Here is a 21120-nt window from a genome sequence, read left to right on the forward strand (position 1 = left end):
GTGCAGAAGGAAAGCTGGCATGGAGGGCGCAGAGGCCAGAATAGGGGCTGTGGGAGCGGAGGGTCCTCAGGCCCACTTTTCACCCTGGGTCTTACCCTCACCCTCTCACTGCCACTGACTTACCTAACAGTTACTTCCTTTCTTTTCAGAGAGGTGTGAGGGACACCAAGACCTTTGGCATTTCTCCCAGATAAAACCTCATCCCAAGAGTGCTGGTCACCACCCCACCTCTGGACTCTACCTCAAGAACCACACTTTCTGCTAAGAAGCCTGTCCCAGGCACCCTGCCCTCCCTACTCTGTGGGCTTTGGGAATCAAGAACTGTAAATTTATGAATCAGACATAATTGAACCCCATATAAAGTTGTACATCAAAATGACTGCCCAGAGGTAAATGAGAGTGGGAAGGAAAACCTGAGGGGTGGGACCAGGTATCAAAAGTGAACAATGTCTGCTCCTCTGACAGAGGATACAAGGTGGTGGACTCTGGCCCTGTCACTGAGGCCCGTGTCAAGTCAATTCTGACTCATAGCAACCCTACAGGACAGAGTAGAACTGCCTACTTCTTGGGGTTTCTTAGGCAATAATCTTTATGGGAGCAGATCACCATGTCTTTTCCCCACAGAGCCACTGATGGTCTGGAACCACCAACCTTTGAGTTATCAGCTGAGGGCTTAACCACTGAGCCACCAAGGTTGCTTTCTCTGGCCCTAGCTCAGGGCTGTTCCTACCCCCCTGACTTGGATCTAGGTCTCTGCCCCAGGCTCCCACACCAACCATACAGACAGACCACTCCCTCCAGAAGCAGTTTTAATTCAGCATTTTTATGTATTTACAGAAGTCTATTACTCCTGCTGGAAGCCCCCTTGTTCTGCACTTAACCTGCCTTGGGGACAGTTCAGCTTACTCTGTGTTTGTCCTGGCAGGTGTTAAGGGGTGCCAAGTTTTGCTTAGTAATATAACTGATATAAAATTGCTTACGTACTGTGAAAAGCACTCAGGGGCCAACCAAAGGCCTCTAAGCCACCATGCCCTCATTCCTGCAACCACCCACTTGGCTCACCACACACTCTCACCCTCACGATCACACACACGCACCAAACCTCTCAAACACACGGCTGAAAAAAGTATATACAAGGAGGGGGTAGCACCAGGTAAGTGGCTGACAGCTCATGGCTGCCCCTCCATCACCCTTCCTCTCCAGAAAAAAAGGGGGTTAAGAGGGGATTTCACAGGACAGTCTTTCCTGGGGTGCCCTGTGGCAGGAAGCAGCTGTCCCAAAGGCAGGCCCCACCTAGGAGGCGGTGGATGTGGTTTCATCGGGGGAGGAGAGGCGCAGGTGTGAGGGGGGCAAAGCCACGCAGCACCTCCTCAATGTCCTCCAGACAGCCAAGCAGGTCCATGTCACAAAGCACACGGCCCAGCAGCTCCAGGGTAGCTTCTCGTCGTGGTGTCCGCTGTCGCCAGGCCGCCAGCATACTGTAGTGTGCTTCACGCAGGCACCGCCCGTTCTGCAGCTCCAGCCGCTCGATCTCATGCTCACTCAGCCCCAGGCGCCGCACGAACTCCTTCCACCGTGACGGGGGCACACCGTCCACCACAGCATACAGAGTCGCCGGGTCGGCTGTGGTGGAAGCAGAGCCGTGAGCCTCCAGCCAGCTAGAAACTCTGGTGCACACTCCCTCCCGGAACACGTGTCCTCTAGCACCTCTGCCTGCACCCCTAGCTGGGATCCCCACTAGGAACTCACCATCTGGGAACAGCGCAAGCGAGCTGTCCTCCCTGTTCTGAGGGGGGGTGGAGATCGGGGTAGAAGCAGGGGCCCCAGTGAGGATGGGGCCAGCCTCCTGGTAGGGTGGGGCCATCTCTCTGGGAGGTGATGTTTTCATGTAGTTGGTCCAGGCACTGGGGGAGAAGTTGGAGCTGAGGGTGGGACTGAAGACCTGGGTGGGACTTAAGCTCTGGGTGGGTATGAAGGTCGAAGTGGAAGAAGGGCTGAAGCCTGGGGTTAGAGGCTTCGTAATTACTCCTTCAAACTCCCCCTGAAAGAGAGAAAACACAGCATTAGTGGAGCGAGGAAGCACAACCTGGCCCTCTTTGGGCGCACGGTGGGGCTACAAGGAATTAGGGGAGCACCAGGTTCGTAACAGGTGATTCAGGTATCTCAGGGACGTCCCAGATTTCATCTCACCTCTTTTACAGGTGTCCGTTTGCCACAAACTGAGAAAAAAAATAAAAGAAAGAAAATGTCACAGATTTAACTTCCCCTCACATCTCATCCCCCGCACCCCCCACACACACACACACTTCTAATCTCTACTGGGGAGGGCTGTGGAGACCAGTGGTGACATGATTCTGGGGCTGTGAGAACTACCTATACCAAATGACTTCTCACCAGCCATCCAGGACCACCTCCTGCCAGGAGCCTTGGGTGGCAAACCTCTCATTTCCCTCCATCCTTGTCCATCTACCTACGAAAGCCCCTCCCATATCACCACCAGCACCCTTTTCCCTCCCAAAAGCCCCACTCACTAATGGAGTAGAGCTTGGGCGTCCACCGTTGGTAACGACACATTATACCAATGAAGAGGGATAAAAGGCAAAGGCCAAAGAGGATCACCAGGGGCAACAGCACTGTGGTGCCTGGAGTAAAGTAGATCATTGTCAGAGAGGGGACAGAGGAAGGCAGCCAGGATGGGTGGGTGTGGGGAGGGTCACAGATTAGGGACAAGGCAGGTGAGCTCAGGCTACTTCTCACCTGTATCCTGAGGCCTCATAACAGATTCAGTTGGGGGCAGGCACAGTTTCTTACACTCCTGGTCATTCTTACAGCTAAAAGAGAAGATGACAATAGTGAGTAGGGTCCTACCACAGGAGGAACACAGGGGAAAAGCCACATATTATTGGCATCTCTTTGCTTTACAAATACCTTAGTTATCTCTTGATATAATGGAATATAATTATATCGATGCAGAAGGATGAAACATAGTTAATCACAGAATCATTATATTCTAGAATTGGAAGGGATCTTGAAAAGACCGTGTAGAAAAAGAGTCAAAAGCAATTAGGTCAGATATACATTCCAGCTCATTCACTGACTAGCAGTGTGGACTCTAGGCAAGTCATTTAACATCTAAGCCTCAGTTTTCCCATCAATAAAAAGGGATCCCACCCACTCCTCAGGATTGAGGCATAAACAAATAAGTAGTCCCAACAGAGAGGACCAGAAGCTAACTGCTGTCAAGTGGTTTCCAACTCACGGCAACCCCATGTGGTCAGAGCAGAACTGTGCTCCACTGGGTTTGCAGGGGCTGGTTGTCCAGTAGACAGCTAGGTGTTTCTTCTGAGGTGCCCCTTGGGGAACTTGAACCTCCAACCTCTCGGTTAGCAGCTGAGCATGTTAACCATTTACCCCACCCAAGGACTCTGACAGAGTACCATAAAAACAAAAACCCAAGGCCATTGCCATTGATTCAATTCTGACTCATAGTGACACAGAGTAAGTGCCCTATAAATAGTAGCTGTTATTGTATTGCTATTTTATCATGGTTTTATACCAAAGGAATCCTGTGACAGAAAGGTTAAAGGGCTTTTTCTCAAGATAACACTACTAAGTACAATACCTAACTTTAGGAGCAGGGGTCAAATGTGTATGTGACAATTTTAAGAACACATGAGGCTAATGGCAGCCAGAGAACTAGAACAAGCACATCTTCCTGTGTGTGTTGGGAGCTGTTACTGAGTAGCATGGGGTGAAAGACCTTGAAAAGGTCAGTCCCTTCCCCTGCAGAAATCTCCAACCAAGAAGAAGCATTTCACACCCACCTCACACGGTCATGGTGAGAACCACTGGGAATGGACACGAAAGGTTTTTCAAGGAGACGAGACAAAACTTGGTGGGAAGAATTGGAAAATAAATAATTTTGTGTCAGCACTTGACAGGTATTTTTTGTGGTTCTCACAGCTTCGCAAAGCAGGTGTCATTATCCTTACTTTAAAGGTAAGAAAACTAAGGCTCAGAGACATCAAGTAATTTACTCAAGGTCATATAGTCAATAAATGGCTAAGCTAGGGTTTGAACCCAAGTTATTTAACTCCAAAGGCCTCAGAATTCTTTTGTGTCCCACATGGGAAGGTCCTTTCAAAAGGCACATATAATAGGGCAGAGGGCAAGGGAAGGCAGTAAGGAGATCATTTACATAGGCACAAGGCAGGCGCAGGATCACCCCTTGGAAAGGTCTTTTTTAAACAGCAGCCAGAGGTGCTCTAAAGACAGCATCCTTATCAACAAGACCATCCCTACAAAATGGGACTTGTGGGGGTAGTTTGTGTAAAGGAATAAAGTGAAATGGAATAAATTGGCTCTTGCTATGTTTCTGTGTAACTCATGAATGGTTTGGCTATATTTAGCCTAGCTGTGTATCACACGTCAAGCTGCTTTTAATGGGAGGCTGCTGACAGTGAAGATTAAGGGAACTCAGAGAAGCTGAAGTTCATTTCTGTAAAAGCAGCTCAATGGCCACCCAAGGGGACAGCAGCCTCTACTGGCAAAGCACTGGATTTGAAATGAGTGAAAAGACCTGGGTATGGGTCTAGGATCTTGCATGATCTTGATCTTCTCTCTTAACCTCTCTGAGACTCAAGTGTCTGCATACGTTAAATAAAGCTAAAAATGAGACCTGCCTTACCTCTGTCTGTCACAGGTTTGTTGAGGCTCAGATATGAGAATGTACATAAAAGCATGTTGTGAACTGTAAAGGATTATGCATTTTGTAGAGCATTCCTACTCTACAAAGTGAGAGTGCTAGGTGTTGGTTAGTGAGCCCTGGTGGTACAATCACTAAGCACTCGCCTGCTAACTGAAAGGTTGAAAATTCAAACTCATCCAGTGCCTCCAAAGGAGAAAGACCTGAGCTGCTTCCATAAAGATTATAGCCTAGAAAATGCTATGAGGCAGTTCTACTCTGTCACATGGGGTCTCTATGAATCAAAAGTCAACAGCACTCAACAACAAAGTGTTGGTTACAGTTCTAAATGGGGTCAAGGATAGGTGTGCTAAGGTTCATCAAGCTGTCATAGCGTGCAAGTCCCCAAACACAGTCTGAACACTTGGACCCAATGAGTATGTAGGAGCAGCATCTGGGGCCAAAGAAGGGAGTGAGATGGTCCAGTCAAAGAGACTGTATTGCATTGAACCTAAGATGCCATCAGTAGCAAGAGCCACCACTACGTATGCACCACACACATAGCATAAATCTGCCGATTAAACCACGACGCATCACCAACTGGAAGATGCATCCTGATGTCAGAGACAGGAACTTCACCACCAGACATCGTAAGATTTAAGGGACAAGTTGAGCAAGAAGGACTGACTGCCTGGTGTTTTTACAAAAAGTATCTCCCACTCAGCCAGCCAGCAGGAGCCAGAACACCCTGGGGTGTCTCCCTCACCCTGCTAGTGGCTCTCCCTCTCAGCCATCTCACCCTACCCCATGCTCCTCACCTCCCGCCCAGCACCCAGCAGGGATACTCACTTGGTACAGGTGACACATTCACTTCCCCTTGGAAAGAATCCTGCGTGGCAGGTGCACATGGTGTCCTGCTTCTCCTGGCCTATGGGGAAAAGTAAAGCAGAGCTAAAGGAATGCAGCCCTGCACCCTGAGGGCAGGAAAAAGAGCAAGGAAGGGCAGAGGATGGAGGGCCAAAGTGGAAGGTACTCAAGACTCAGGAACTGTGGGAGAGAGAAGGACAGAAAGTGCCTCCTCATGGGGGAGAGGGTGCAGAAGGGTGGAGACCTTCCTCCTGAGGAACTAGCCCAACCCCTGGGGTGGGGAGGAGGCTTGGGGATGGGAAAGTCATGCTCACAGGGGAGTTTCACCATGCCGTTGAGGCAGAGGCTGCAGTTCAAGCACTGGAAAAGGGAAGTACTCCAATAATGCCGATACTGGTTCTTCCTGCAGCCGCACACAGTGTCCTGGTACACTGTGCAAGGAGAAAGCTCTACCTGGTCCAATTCTGGGGAGGGGAAGATAGTGTTAGTTCTATGTCCCCCTGTCCACATCAATTCCACTTCTTTCCCCACACCCCTTCCTGACCCTGCAGTGTCACTCTAACTCATACTCATACTCACGCATACTCACATACGTACACACATTCTCGTTTGCACACCCCCACACATAGACATGTGCACTCATACTCTTTTTAGAGCCCTTGCCCTCTCCTAAGACGCACCCTTCCGGCATGTGGAGCAGCTGAAGCACTGTGCGACGTGGTTCTCTGAAGCAGTGAAGGTGCCATTTTCACACTCCCTGCAGTCTGTGTCCACCCCTGGACTTGGGCAGTCATTGTACCGGTAGGTCCCTGGGATTGGGGATCAGGGTCAGGCTGCAGCTGAGCGCTCTGGGAGGGAGCCCCATGCTAGGGAGCACAGCCAAGGCCACCTCCCTTAAGTCTCTAGGACACGAAAGGAGGGAAAAAATGCCAGCCCAGGTAAGGGAGCAAAATTAGGAGACTTGCAGGGAGAGACCCTGGGTTTTAAAGGATCTGGAAAAAGCAAAGGAAGCGGGGCCCCACAACTGAGGGGATTCATGGTTACCACCTTCTCCTACCTTTGTGGCACTTGGTACAGCAAATGGAACTATTTCGAGGGTGGTTGTATTTCCCCTGGGGACACAGATTATCTCTCTTCTCTCGGTCCCCAAGGTGGGGAACCAATCCAACAACCCCTGAGGGATATATTCCCACCAACAGAGCAAGGAGCACCTGGGGAAAAAATCAAATTGTCCATCAGGAAAGACAGGGGTGGGAGTCTTAGAGTGGTAAGTCAAAAACCTCCCAGCTCATGACCTCCCTGTCAATGGAATACTCCCCCAGGCCATACCCACTGACACCAAATGTTCTTCCTCTAAACCTAGACAGCTGACACACCATACAATCTAGTGTCAATTATTCTCTAGTTGTCCTGGGTGCTAATTTTTCCTTATAATTTATTTTTGGTTGCTGTTGTCAATAATATGCACAGCAGAACACACCAACATTTTCTACATGTACAACCCAGGGACCCTGACTACGGTCTTCAAGTTGTGCAACCATTCTCACCCCCTTTTTCCAAACTGTTCCTCCCCCATCAACATAAACTCACTGCCCCCTAAGATTCCTATCTGATCTCCTAAGTTGCTGTTGTCAGTTTGATCCCATATAGAATGAGCACAGTGCTCAAGGTAGGCATTCTTTACATGTTAAGCTAAACTGTTGTCAGGCTTAAGATCTCAGGAGATATTTTTGGTTTAAGATTTAAAGATGACTTTAAAGGGAAAAGCAATGAAACAAAGTAAGTGGCTAGCACAGTATCACTAAGGAAAAGGAAGACACAGAGAGGTGCGCAAGAGGTACAAACAATAAAGGTAAACACTATTGTATACATAATACTGCATTAACAGTAATAGCAAACACTAATCTATGGGAGGATACATAAGTAGACAAGCAAAAAGATCAGGTATGGATAAGCAAATGGGAATATACTCATGACCAAATATAGGTTTGGCAGACAATATTCCTACCTATTATTTGGATATGCTATCAAAATGTCCATATGCAGTTTAAAGCTAATGGGGCAAAATTAGGGTAACTTCTTAGCCACAACTAAGCACCTTGAGGAGGTGAGTTGCTGGGCCTGTGGGCTGGAGACCATGGTCACAGGGGACATCAAGCTCAAGTGGCACAACACAGTACACAAAATTATTGTTCTACATTTTACTTCAGTGAGTAGTAACTGGGGTCTTAAAAGCTTACCAGTGGCCATCTAACATGCAACTACTGGTCTCAACTTAGCCAGAGCAAAGAAGAGTGAAGAAAATCAAAGACACATGGAAACAATCCAAAGGACTAATGGACCATGAGAACTTCAGCCTATGTGACCATGAGACCTTCAGCCTATATGACCATGAGACCAAAAGTAGTTGGTGCCTGGCTACCAATGCCAACCACTAGGAAAGGGATCAAAATTGGAGATCCTGGATAGAGTGGAAGAAAAATGTGGAACAAAACTCAAAATCATAAAAAAGACAGGCTTACTGGTCTGATAAAGACTGTTGAAACCCCTGAGACTATGGCCCCGAGTCACTCTTCAGGCCTGGAATTGAACTCTAGCGGCTTAACTTTCAGCCAAACAACAGACAGGTCTAGGAGCTGAACACCTACACCAGGGAGATGAGAAGGGCAGCATCTGCACAGGGAAAAAAGGCAGGGAGACAGGAATGCATTGGCAAGAAGGACACAGGGAAAGGGTAATCACAGGAAGGAAGTGGGAGGAAAGCTGTTACACTGTGGGGAATATAACCAGTGTCACAAAACAAAACACGTAGGAACTGTTGAATGTAAAATGAATCTGCTTTGTAAAATTTCACCCAAATCACCATAAAAATTAAAAAAAAAAAAAAAAAAAATTCAAGATGACCACAGGCCAGTTTCAGGGTTTATCCAGCCTCCATGACTCCAGAAACTCTGGATTCCATGTAAATTTGAAATTCTGTTCTGCATATCCCCCCTTTTGATCAGGATTCTTCTATAAACTCTTTGAGCAAAACATTGAGTAATGGTGGCCAGGGACCATCCAGTTCTGATCTCATGGCAAAAGAGGCAGCTGTTCATGGAGACAATTAGCCATATATTCCGTATCTTCCTCCTACTCCTCATTCTCCTTCTTCCTCTGTGGCTCTAGGTATACATAGACCAACTGTTGTCTGGGTGCTAATTTTTGTTCCTCCAACACAAGACTAGTAGTCTCCAGACCTGGACTGTTGTTGTTGTTGTTGTTATGTGCCGTCGAGTCAGCCCCGACTCACAGCGACCCCTCCTTGGGTTTCCGAGGCAGTATCACTACGGAAGTAGGATTGCCCAACCTTCCTTCCGAGGAGCGGCTGGTGGGTTTGAACCGCCAGCCTTCTGGTTAGCAGTCAAGTGCTTTAGCCACTATGCTACCAGAGCTCCTTTTCTTAGGTCCCCCACAGCAGCTACCAGTGCTGATACAGAGCAGAGCCTCAAGAAAGAAAAATATATTTTTGGATTATGAACTGGCAGGTTGCCTTGTTGGTCTTTTCTTCCAACAAGCAGCTCCTAAAGATTAGGGGGATGCTTCCCCACCTGGGTGCTGTTCACTTTGTGAACAGTGTGTTCACTTTGTGAAGATTCACCAAGGTGAATAATTAGGATCTATGTGCCTGTCTGTAGTGTATTTTATCAGTCAAAAGTTTTTTTAAAAATTACATTAAGGTGAAGGTGAGTGATGTTCCTGTGGGCACCAATCTTGATGACTAGCAGAAACAAAAGGAGTTTCTTTATAAATTTTGTACCAAAACTTTACACAGGATCCTGCCCTCACACTCCATTTTCTATCCCCTTCCACCATTAAATTTACACAAATGCCCCAAGTTGTCAAAGACACATAGGGAAGGGAGTAAAAGGAAAGTTCAGGGGTCAGGAATGAAGTAGGTGGATATTACGGATGGAATCATGTCCCCTAAATTATTTACAGGAATCCTAAGCCCTAGAACTGTGGATGTAATCTATCTAATGCAATGTACTCGCCCTCCATAATGCAATCTAATGTAATCAATTGGTCGACGTCATGCCAGTGTAGGGTGGACCCTAAACTTAATCACTTCTGAGTTACATAAATAATAGCACAGACATGCACACGTAATTCAAATTCACTGGGTGAGTATGAATTGCTATCTGACAGCAAAAGAGGCAGGTGAATCTACAAACCTAGAATAATCCAAGGATTGCTGGCTATGGAAACTGAAATAGAAAAAGAAGGACCTCCCACTAGAGTTACACTTTGAATTTGGACTTCTAGCCTCCTGAAGTCCATGCCATGGGCTGTCATAAGAATAAACAAATCAAGCTTGGAGAAAGTACAGAAATTCTGTTCTGCATTTCCCCCCTTTTGATCAGGATTCTTCTATAAACTCGTTGAGCAAAATATTGAGTAATGGTAGCCAGGCGCCATTACCTTAGAAATAAGAATGGTGAGAAATGTAGAATGTGCCTTTCTCCCCTTTTGATCATAATTTTTCTACAGACTCTTAGATCAAAATGTTCAGTAATGGCAGCCAGTTCTGGTCTAAGGGCAAAGGAGGCAACCACTCATGGAGGCAATTAGCCACACATTTCACATCGTCCTCCTATTGCTTACTTTTGGCATGTTATCAGGAAAGACCAATCTCTAGAAAAGGACACCATTCTTGATAAAGCAGAGGGTCACTGAAAATGAGGGAAATTCTTCATAAGATGGATGACACAGTAACTGCAACAATTGGCTCAAACATACTCACAGTTATAAAGATAGCACAGGACTAGGCAATGTTTTGTTCTGTTATAATTAATGCGCAGGCCATGAGTCAGAATCAACTCAATGGCAACTAACAACAATCACTACCAACTATGGCCTCCTGAACTGTAAGAAAATAAATTTCTGTTCTTCAAAGCCACCCCCTTGTGGTATTTCTGTTACAGCAGCACTAGGTAACTAAGACAGTGGGTCACAAAGCTGAGGTGGGGACAGGAGTGGGCAAAGGCACATGCAACTAGAGCTGAGCGTGTCCTGGTGAGGGCTGCAGCCCTTTGCATACCACGGCATTCTAGAAGGCAAGTTTTACAACCTCAGGCCAAGCACACAGCAGCTGAATCACTTGCCCTGTTCTGGCTTCAATACCGGGAAAACAAAGCCAGGAGTCAGTGTTTAGACACAACTCAGACTTTGCTCTTCGATCTCTGACCAGCTTCTGACTCCACCCCCCCACTTGATTTTTTTTTTCCCCTGCTGTTAAGAGCCACCTTATGTAAAGAAAAAAGTAGCTCTGTTGGCACATGCCTATGGCATTTGACTGCTAAAAAGAAGGGTGGCAGTTCAAGCCCACCAGCCACTCAGTGGAAGGAAGATGAGGCAATCTACTTCCGTAAAGATTTGCTGTCTTGGAAACCCAATGGGGGTCGCTATGGGTCGGAATCGACTCAGGGGCAGTGGGTTTGGTTTTGGGTTTTATGTAAAGATAAGAGGATGTTCTTGAAATATGTTAAACATTGGGGAGCAAGAGACTAATGAGATCACAGAAACCTCAGCCTGGGAAAGGATGGTAGGGCTGGCCCAGCTACAGCCCTGCAGCGCGCAAGCAGCCTCCCATTCTGGAGCAGGTCGCACCCTGAGTCACCCACTGGGAGACACTGCAGCTGTGCACACCCCCGGAAGCCAGAGCCTCAGCCACAAACAAGGGAAGCCACACTCAGAAACCTGGCAAGGGCGTGCTCCCCGACGCAGAGGGTAGTAGCCTTCCCCAGCCAGCCCCCTCACTGTGCCATCTCCCCCGACTACAGGACTGGGGCTGCCAGAGCAACAGGAAGAGTTTGGGGTGGTCATAGGAAGAACTTCCCAATCCTGAAAGTTCCTTTCCCAGAAGACAAGAGCTCTCAGCACTTAGGGTCATTGGCACCTTGACTCCCATCAGGGGGCCTGAAGCAAAGCCAAATAGCACAGGCTCAGGAAGATGATCCAGGAGGCTCCAGTCTCCACACAGCCTTGGAGGAGCTCTCCAGGGATCTCTGGCCTGTGGCGAATAGGCCTCCAGGAAGGGGAGACAGGGAGCCCAGCTTTCTCAGGCCAAGTGTACCCCTTCTTCTCTAGTACTTGAAGGGTTAAATCAAATCCGAGAAAGGGAAATCTTTTCCCAGCAGCCCTGCCCCAGTGACTCAGGCCAGAAGGAGGGAGGGGGAGAGGGGGAGAGAGGGAACTAACTGCTTCCCCAGCTCCTCAAGGGCCATGAGTCAGCAGAAAGACTGAAGGGACCAGCCAAAAATTGGGACCCCATTTGATCCCTTCCTCCTGTGGGCCAGTCTCTCACCCCTATTCTTAGCTCTCCTTTCCCCTCTCCTCCTGAGAGAACCAAGCAATGGATGCCTGTACTATTTGGCCTCTATATTTCAGGAAATGGCTCCCTCTCCCCATTCCACCCCAAAGGGAAGTCTCCCTCCACCCCAGCTTCCTCCCATCAGGTCACTGCCCACCCTAGCGGAGGTCCACTGGGCTCCCTCCCGCCCCTCAGCATCCTTCCTTTAGACTTGGCCCCATCCACTCTGTTCCTCCTCCCTGTGCAAGTCTCTTTCTGATAAATCCATTCCCTGGGCTCTTGCACCAGCCCCCAGTTCAAGCAGGAAGCAAACCAAAGCTGCCCTCCCATCCGGGGGTTCATCGCATTCCCACAGCCTGGCTGGCTCTGGCCGGTTGTGCTGGGTCTGGGGGCCTCCCTGGAGTCCCCAGCCAATCCTGAGGAAATAAGGCCAGTTCTGAGTCTCCACAGCCCTTCCCCCAAGCACACTGGCCACACAAGGAGCCCACTTCCAGGGATGAGCAAGCAAGAAGGTATGTATGCAGAACCAGCAGCAGAACCAGCAGTTGCCCAGGTCTCAGAGCCCACAGTAGTCTCCAGGCCAGCCTACTCTGACCCCCAGGAGCCAGGGCCCTCAGGTTCCCTACCAATGCACCATTAGTTAGCAAGGGCTGCCTCCAGTAAGCCCAGTCCTCTACAGTTTCTGAACAGGCAACATCTTGAAGCAAAACAGCAGAAGTAGGAGGTGAGATATGAGTACCCAGACTCCAGCTGACCAGGTACCTATCACCTAGTGCAAAGGAAGAGCAGGGTGCAGGCGGGGGCCATTGGAGAGACAGTTGAGTAGGTGGCCTCAGCACCCCTCAAACTCCTCCACAACTTCCGCAGAGGCGGCTTTAAAATGTGACTTCCTGTGCTGTGGCTGCGGAGTGGGGCTTGAGAAGCTACAATCTAGCTTTGCGACCCTGTGGTCTAATCCTGACCCAGTCACCTCATGCAGACCCACTTAGTTATCCCCTCTCCCCACATTAATCTGTTCATTAAATTAAAATCTATTTGTTCATCTAATGCCAATATGTTTGGGAGCTCATGATAGCGCCTGCTCCAAACTGGGGTCCCACCTCTCTCCCGTGAAGCCCTCCATCGATGAAACTTCCCCCACCCAAGCTCATTAGCTCAGCCTCTATGAAATTTAATACCATGAATTAACTATATCTACATTTTGGTTCTTATCATAAGATGTTTATCTTGTGTGAGTAGATATGATCTCCCCAAAGAGACCATAACCCTGTGAGATTAGAGATCAGAGAAAGAGTCTTGGTCAAAGAGATAGATCCCTGGTTTCCTCTCAGCACCCAAAACCAGGCCTCCAGAAACATGAATTGATTGGCCTAATAATGATCTATCTTTAACTCCAGTTAACCAGTGATTCCCAAAGAGGGCAGTGGGAGACAGTGCCTCCCCTTTAGAAATATGTATCCCCAGGGAAAAGTGTTCAAACTCACACACACACACACACACACACACCCTTCCTGAAGATACTGCCCATGCTCCTCCCCTTCTGAGAATCACTGATCAGTGTGTACACAGCACATATGAGTGCTTACTGTTACTGGGGACCACTGAGTCGATTTTCAACTCATAGCAACCGTATGACAGTGTAGAACTGCCCCCTTGGGTTTCCTAGTCTGTCATTTTTATGGGACCAGATCACCAGGTCTTTTCTCCCTTGGAGATGCTGGGTGAATTTGAACCTACAACCTTTGGCTGGCAGCCAAGTACTTAATCACTGCACTGCATTACCAGGGCTCCTATATAAGTGCTATGAAGGGCAAAAAAAAGTTTGAGAACCTCTGCTCTAGCCTGTCAGATACACAATTCCACTTGGCTAGTCCCCTGACCTTTAACACGCCCCAAACTGAATTCATCAGTGTCTTCACCTAGCAAACGTCAGGCTACCAACTTCTTGATGTGGGAGCACCAATGTCAAGAGCTTTCTAATGTCTCTCTCTTCGGGCCTCCCTCCTTCCCTGGCTGCCAGTCAGTATGTCAGGTCACTTGACCAGCCCCTCCTCTGCTATCTCTAAGTCTTCTCCACCTGCTGCCTCTCACCTAGATTATTGCAACTGTCTTCCCAGCCACCAGCCTCTTTCCTGCTCCAATCCATCCCACACATTCTCAACTGCTTGCAGGCTTCAATTCGCCCCCACCGGTGTGTGAATCTTCCTCTCAAGGGTCTGACCTCAAACATCATTTCCACTGGGTCACTCCTCCCCTGCTTAAGCTTTTTTTTTTTTTCCCCCCTACTTAAGATCTTACAGTCCTACTTCACTTTTATTGTAAGCATAGTCTTGAACAGAATGGGCCCTCAAAGACTATATTCTGAATGAATGACTAAATGAATGAATGAGCAAATGAACGAATTCCTCCACCTGAGATCACACTCAAGATTCTTTATCCCCTCCCCCTCACTCCAATGTTGCCATTCTCATTTCTTTGTGCTCCTCCACACACCACTTCCCCACAAAATTCCATTTCTCTTCCTCCATTGGCCCTCAAACCAGTCTTCCTACTCCTCTCTCCTTTGAAACTATTCTGCCAGAGGCTTCAAATGTCAATTCTAAATTCACTTTTCTATGAGCTTTCCCTCCCTCATCCCATCTGAACAATCCCTGTTCCTTGTTCTTTAATTCACTCAACAAATATTTAAGGGGCACTGTGTGCTCTGATGGAGCAATGGTTAAGTGCTCCGCTGTTAACCCAAAGGTTGGCAGTTTGAATTCACTCAGTGACCTGAATCTGCCTCCATAAAGATTACAGCCTAGAAAACCCTGTGGGGCAGTTCTACTCTGTCACACTGACTTGATGGCACCTAATGACGACGACTGTTGGCACCATGCTAGGTACCAGGAGGGCAGAGATGGGTAATATACTGCTCATGTGCTCAAGAGCTGGATCAGACACAAGACTATAGAGGTCCCCTGATCTATACAGGAGCATGGTAAGGAAAACTTGAATCAGCCTGGGTAAACTCATGGGTTTCCTGGAGAAGCTGAGACCTGTTAAAAACTCAAAGATAGGTACACTGAGGTTTGTCTGCCTCCCCTCAGTGCTCTAGGGCACCCAACACAATGCTTTTGTGGATATTTCCCTCCAGATTGTTCCAAAATCTTTTTTTTTTTCTTTTTTTTAAAGCTGTCTTGGCTCCTAGATTGTAAGCTCTGTGAAAGCAGGGATCAGTCTCCTGTTTGCATTGTCACACTCTCCCCTTATGCTCCCCCACCCCTACCTACTGGTACATGCACCTGGCCAGGTCCACCTGTACAAAGAGAGCAAACAAGCACTCATGCATGCATGCAGACGCTAGGTGCAGTGTGGACCACTGAAGGATGGGCAAGTACAAAGTTCATGAACAGCCTAATGCAGCCTTACCCACCCCGCCTCCAGGCTGGGCTCCTCTCCAGTAACAGTTTTGCTCTGGGCTAGTGTATCAGCCCCAGCCCCTAGGTACTTTCGTTTATCTGTTTAGGCTAACTTTACCCTGTTTTCCAAACACAGATGTTCAGTGAGTCATTACCACTAATACTGATAATAATATAAAAGCTAACAAAATAATAATAATAATAAAAAGCTACAGTTTTTGAGCACCTTCTATTTGCTACACCCTAAAACCAAAAACCAAACTCACTGCCATCGAGTCAGATCCGACTCATAGCAACCCCTCCTTGGGCTTCCAAAACCCTAGTGGGTGGTTATTAGTGGTCCCGTGGTAAAATTCTTCTCTTCCACATGGAAGATGTGGGTTTGATTCCCAGCGAATGCCCCTCACACACAGCCACCACCCCTCTATTGGTGGAGGCCTGCATGTCGCCGTGATGCCCAACAGGTTTCAGCAGAGCTTCCAGACTAAAATAGACTAGGAAGAAAAGTCTCACAATCTACTTCTGAAAATGAGCCAACAAAAATCCTACGGATCACCTTGTCTGATACATAATAGTGAGGACAGCACAAAGTCAGAAAGCACTTCCTTCTACTGTACACGGGCTCACCATGAGGTGGTGCTGACTCAATGGCAGCTGCAAAAACAACATTCCTCTACCAGAACGCAAACTCCACGAGGGCAGAAGTTATGTTCACTGCTGTAATCCCCGCACCTGAAACAGCCCTACTGAAGAGTGAAAACAACTAGGCGCCATCAAGTCAATTTCAACTCATGGCAGCCTCAGGGGTATCAGAGTAGAACTGTGCTCCACAGGATTTTCAGGGGGTGCTTTTTTTAGTAGATCCCCAGGCAGTTCTTCCGAGGTGCCTCTGGGTGGACTCAAAGCTCTAGTTAGCAACAGAACACATAAAACACTTATACCACGTAGGTACTGAGTAAAACGAATAAATACTTGACATGTATTAATCTATTTAATCTTCAAAACAACACTGTGAGGTAATAACTATTGTGTCCATTTTAAAGAAACTAAGAGGTTAAGTAATTTGCTCAGCTATTACACCCAGGATTCAAACCCAGGTGATCTACACCCAAAGAGACAACAGAAATGAGAAGACAGGGCTATTGGTTGAAGGAAAGATCCTGGAGGCAGGACAGAAGTGAAAGAAAGGAAGAGAGGACAGGAGTGGGGAGACCAGAGGCAGGGGAATGAGAAGAGTGAGACCATGAGAGAGAGAGGTGCTGTTTCAGGAACGAGGGTCTAGAAGGGTGGAACTAGAGCAGAGAAGGGGGGTAGACAGAAGAAACTAGAGACAAAAGGGTTTCAGAAAGGAGACTCTGCGAAAGGGAGAGTGAGAAAAGGAAAGAATGATTGGGAGAGAAATAAGTAACTTGCTCAGCTATTACATGATAAAGCCAAGATTCAAACCCTGGAGATGGGGGACTAACGATGGGTCAGGGAAGGGCAAAGACCCCAGAGAAAGAGGAGACCTGGCCAGCACAGGAAGGGATAATATACCAACTAGATGGGGGATATGGGGGCTGAGGGCCTTTGGACAAGATAAGCCCAGGACAAGGAGTGAAGACCAGGGATACACGAAAACAAGGCATGGGGAAGAGAAAGGGACATTTTCCAGTGACAAAAACAACTTTCTACCAACTTCCCCAAACTGAGCTGAAGAAGGAGAATTCAAAGGATTGTCGTTTAGGTCTGTGAGGGGGAGACTGGGAGGACATGGGCAGGGACACTGACGGGGTGGATGTGGTACTAGCTACTCAAGGGGAGGGGGATTCCAAGTGAGGCCACCTGCCTGGGAGCTGAGCCACAGACAGAAGGGCCAAGAATGCCCCAAGTGGGAGGCCTAGGGCGAACACTGGGCACTCTCCACTTAGCTGTCCTGCCTCCTTCCAGTATCCCACTCCACTTCCAAAGACCACTCCTCGACTATGTAGCCCCTCAATTCATCCCCTCTCCTGGACTCAGTTTCCCCGCTTAGCTAGCCATCCAACTCCAACTCTCTAACAGGGTTTACTCAACCAGGTTCACCAGCAGCTTCACCTTCCCACAGCACAACACACTCCCTGGCTAGCCAGCTGACCAGAAGGACAGAATTCTGAATCTTCTGCACCGAGAGGAAGGGTCTTTCTTCTCCCACTCAGTCTTTTCCCGCCAAATGTTTCCCACCCTTGGTCTATCACTGCTCCACATTCCCGAACACCCACCACATTTACTTGGCTATCAGGAACCAAGGCTCCCTTTTACTCTCCCCTTTTCAAACTTCTCTATTTCCACGAAATCATCGGCCTCGCCAGGCCCCTCCACGCAGAGGCGGATGAATGGGGAAACCTGAACTTCTAGCTGATTTTAAGCTTGGGGGGTCCTGAGCCTGGAGCCAGCCAGGATCTCGCCCCCTCCAGCCCAGCGGTGCCTGCCCCCGCCCCAGCCCACTCCTCTCTGGGTCCCTGGTCTTACCAATGGCGGCAGCAGGCCAGGGACGGTGGGGAGGCCCATGTCCGGCCAAGGTGGCCTCTCACTCCCCCATCAGGGCTCAGGACAGTGGCGGCGGCGGTGGCAGTGTCTCGGCGTCCGCGGGGTCCTAAATGGATCCTCGGCCTTGGGGCGTGGGCTTTGAGGGTTGAGGCTCAAGCTGAAGATCACGTCCTGGTCAGGAGACCTCAGACCCCGAAGGCCAGAGTCGGAAGAGAGCTCCGAGAAAATCAGAAAGAAGAGAGGAGGTGGGAGGGGAAGGGAGAGAGGCGGTGTTGCAACTGCAGCTCGACAGGAAGAGCCAGGGGAGGAGACGGGGGAGGGGGCAGTAAAGGTTGTTAACCCTTTGTAGTCCAGTCAGAGAACTAGGGTTTACAGATCCAAATGCCTGGTGCCCCCAACCCGCCAATTTTATACTCCCAGCTGGACACCAAGCTCCCTCCCTCCCCACCACCACCTTGCTTTCCCAAGTGGAACAGCGTTGGAGAGAGACCCAGGGCTTTGGAGTTAGATTCACTGGATTTCAGTACAGAATCCTTTACTTTTTTTTCCATAGCTACATAACTATAGTTTGAACATATATATATATGAAAATATACACAACCGAAGATATACTATTTCAACAATTTCTACAAGTACAGTTCAGTGACATTGGTTACCTTCTTTCAGAATCAGCCAGTTTTCAGCTCTGTGGTCTTGGACATATAACCTAATCTCTCTAAGCCTATTTTCCAATTGGTAAAATGGAGCTAACTTATCTCATACTTTTGCTGTAAAGATATGTTAAGAGAGGACAGAAAAAGCGTCTGATGCCTGATAAATACTCAATGTTCCTTAGGAACTCTCCCCTTTTACCCAGAGTCCCCAACTAACACCCTCCCACTTTCTTAGGAATTAACTCCTACAATGTAAGCCTCAGAGTTAAGATCTACCCCTAGTTTTATGGCCTGCCTGGGGCCTGGTGGCCGTAGTTCTTGCTTTTGACTGCTAACCAGAAGACTGGCAGTTCAAACCCACCAGCCACTCCTCAGAAGGAAGATTGAGCCATCTACTTCTGTACTGATACTGCCTCGGAAACCCAAGGAGATCTGACTCTACAGCAGTGAGCTTGGTTTTTTTTTTGGGGGGGGGGGAGTTGGCACTCCCACTCTGGCAGATCCCCAACTGTTGATCCTGGCTCTGCCACCAGCCAATCATGTGACCTCAATGGAGGCAGGACCTCTGTTGAGCCTCTGTTCTTTGTTAAATGGGGTGACAATGGCTGGCCTGCCTATCTGAGATTAATGAGATCATATCCATGAAGGTTGACAGTTGAACCCACTCAGCGGCACAACAGAAGAAAGGCTTGACAATGTGCTTCTGTGAAGATTATAGCCAAGAAAATCCTATGGGGCAGTTCTATTCAGTCACATGGGTTCACTAGGAGTCAAAACTGACAAGATGGCAGTATAAGTTTTTGTATTACTAGTACAATCCTAATGCCCTTCTTTCGAATATTCTGATACATCAATCAGAATGGACATTAGAGATATCTACTACAACTCTTTCATTTTACAGATGGGGAGATTGAGGCCTGGAGACACACATGTTCCTGCAGAGCCAGCAGGGAGCTCTGGACTCTTGGCTCCCAGTCCAGGGGCTTGTTCACTGCGATAGATAAACTCACTAGCACTTTTCTCTCTGCTTCTTTGAATCAGATCCCAAGCCTGACTTCTAGCCATACCTAGAAGTCCCCCTCTCATTTATGTGGAAGCTCTGGTGGTGTACTGCCTAAGGCATTTGACTGTTAACCAGAAGGTTGGTGGTTCAAACCCACCAGCCACTCCTCTGAAGGAAGACTGGGCAATCTACTTTTGCCTCAGAAACCCAAGCAGGGGTTGCTGTGAGTCAGAATCAACTCGATGGCAGTGAGTTTAGTTTGGGTTTGGTTTGTTCTCATTTATGTAGGACATCTCCCAAATGAATCCCACCACAAGGGCACAACTTGTCCAAATACCCTCTAGGTACAGTGACCTTCCCTAAGCCCAGCCCAGGCTGGAGGTCCTCCAGCGGTTGAGACTGCTAGACATACAGGGAGACCAGAGAGACTGAGGTCCTAGGGCTTTGTGACTTGCAATCACCAGCTGACCACCTACCCCAGAGTCCACTTTTCCCCCGCTAGCCCTTGTCTCCCCTCTGTGATCCCGAGGGCGGAGTATCTCTAGGTGAGAATGGAGCTTGGGTGCTCCACAGAGGTGTATTACCCAATAAACAAGCACGGGCTTTCTTGTGCTTACTTACTAATCTGTAGTGAACAATTTCACAGGGGTTGTACACATGCTTACCTTGCTTACTGGGTACTCGTCCCTGTCAGGGTTTCTACATTTGAAGAGGTTTTGATTCTGTAGGAAAGTGCTGTCAGGTTGGGAGAGAGAAAGATGGCAGCCACACCTGGGAGCAGAATCTTTGATGTGGTGAAAAAATAGGAAAGTCTTTACAACAGACTTAACCTTGCTTGTTGGGTAAGCCAACACTGGTTCTCCCTACTGCTGGGGGGAGCCATCTTCACTCCACCTCACCTTCCCGCTTTTGAAGAAGTGGAGGATTGAAGTTGGGCTCACCTCCACCAACAGACAAGGAAGGCCAAAGTACAGTATTCAAACCAAGCCAAACACACTGTCGTTGAGTTGGACCCAACTCAAAATGACCCCTCCTTGGGTTTCCAAGGCAGTATCACTATGGAAGTAGATTGCCCAACCTTTCTTCTGAGGAGTGGCTGGTGGGTTTAACCTGCCAGCTTTCTGGTTAGCAGTCAAATGCCTTAGGCACTACACCACCAGAGCTCCCAAGTACAGTATTAGTGGACGAAAACTAGAGCTCTTGAACAAGAAGGGTCATTAGAATAAAATGCTAGACTCAGATGGCCTTGTTTCCAATGTGGAGAAGACAGGAGAGCCTCAGCCTCCTTATCTGAAAAACGAGCATTTTACCAGAACCCTTCACGGAGCTAGCTTGATGATTAAATGCATGTAAAGTATTTAGCAGTATTGCCCATACAGTAAGCATTAAGTAAGTGGTAACAATATTAATACCTTGCATTAGTAATCAATAACTTCGATGTCCTTTTTTAATATTACAAAGGATTTTTAACCGTCTGTGTAAACTCTCAAGGCCATTATACATAATAGCCTGGCACAAATGGAGAATTTCTTTCATTGTTTAGGAGAAAAGTTTATTTACTCAATAAGTTTACTGAGAAAATTGGTATTAAATTGTTCGATGTAATTCTGTTTAAAATAAAACAAAAAGGATGATAAGAGGTGAGTAGATTT

The 21120-nt window shown here is 48.0% G+C and overlaps 1 protein-coding gene across 1 annotated transcript; it reads right to left on the minus strand.

Annotated features, from left to right (window-relative positions):
- Positions 1 to 1315: 1315 nt before the first annotated feature.
- On the minus strand, positions 1316 to 17833 carry TNFRSF1A (TNF receptor superfamily member 1A). Its single transcript, XM_007937195.1, has 10 exons — positions 17795 to 17833; positions 6609 to 6762; positions 6232 to 6360; positions 5866 to 6015; positions 5534 to 5612; positions 2758 to 2831; positions 2532 to 2642; positions 2191 to 2219; positions 1750 to 2041; positions 1316 to 1623 (listed from the first exon to the last, which is right to left on the minus strand). Exons 1-10 carry the CDS (start codon positions 17831 to 17833, stop codon positions 1316 to 1318), a joined length of 1365 nt encoding a protein of 454 aa, XP_007935386.1.
- Positions 17834 to 21120: the final 3287 nt, after the last annotated feature.

This window comes from Orycteropus afer, unplaced genomic scaffold (genome assembly GCF_000298275.1).
Source record: "Orycteropus afer afer isolate SDZICR_OR568_19922 unplaced genomic scaffold, OryAfe1.0 scaffold00040, whole genome shotgun sequence".
In the NCBI taxonomy this organism is placed as follows: Eukaryota; Metazoa; Chordata; class Mammalia; order Tubulidentata; family Orycteropodidae; genus Orycteropus; species Orycteropus afer.

What these genes read in the sequence shown, in the direction of transcription:
- TNFRSF1A (XM_007937195.1), bottom strand. Translation starts at nt 17,833, where the DNA reads ATGGGCCTCCCCACCGTCCCTGGCCTGCTGCCGCCATTG. An exon ending in TATGAGGCCTCAGGATACAG is followed by an intron (nt 2,643 to 2,757) that starts GTGAGAAGTAGC and finishes ACTTTACTCCAG; the next exon opens with GCACCACAGTGCTGTTGCCC. An exon ending in AACGGACACCTGTAAAAGAG is followed by an intron (nt 2,042 to 2,190) that starts GTGAGATGAAAT and finishes TCTCTCTTTCAG; the next exon opens with GGGGAGTTTGAAGGAGTAAT.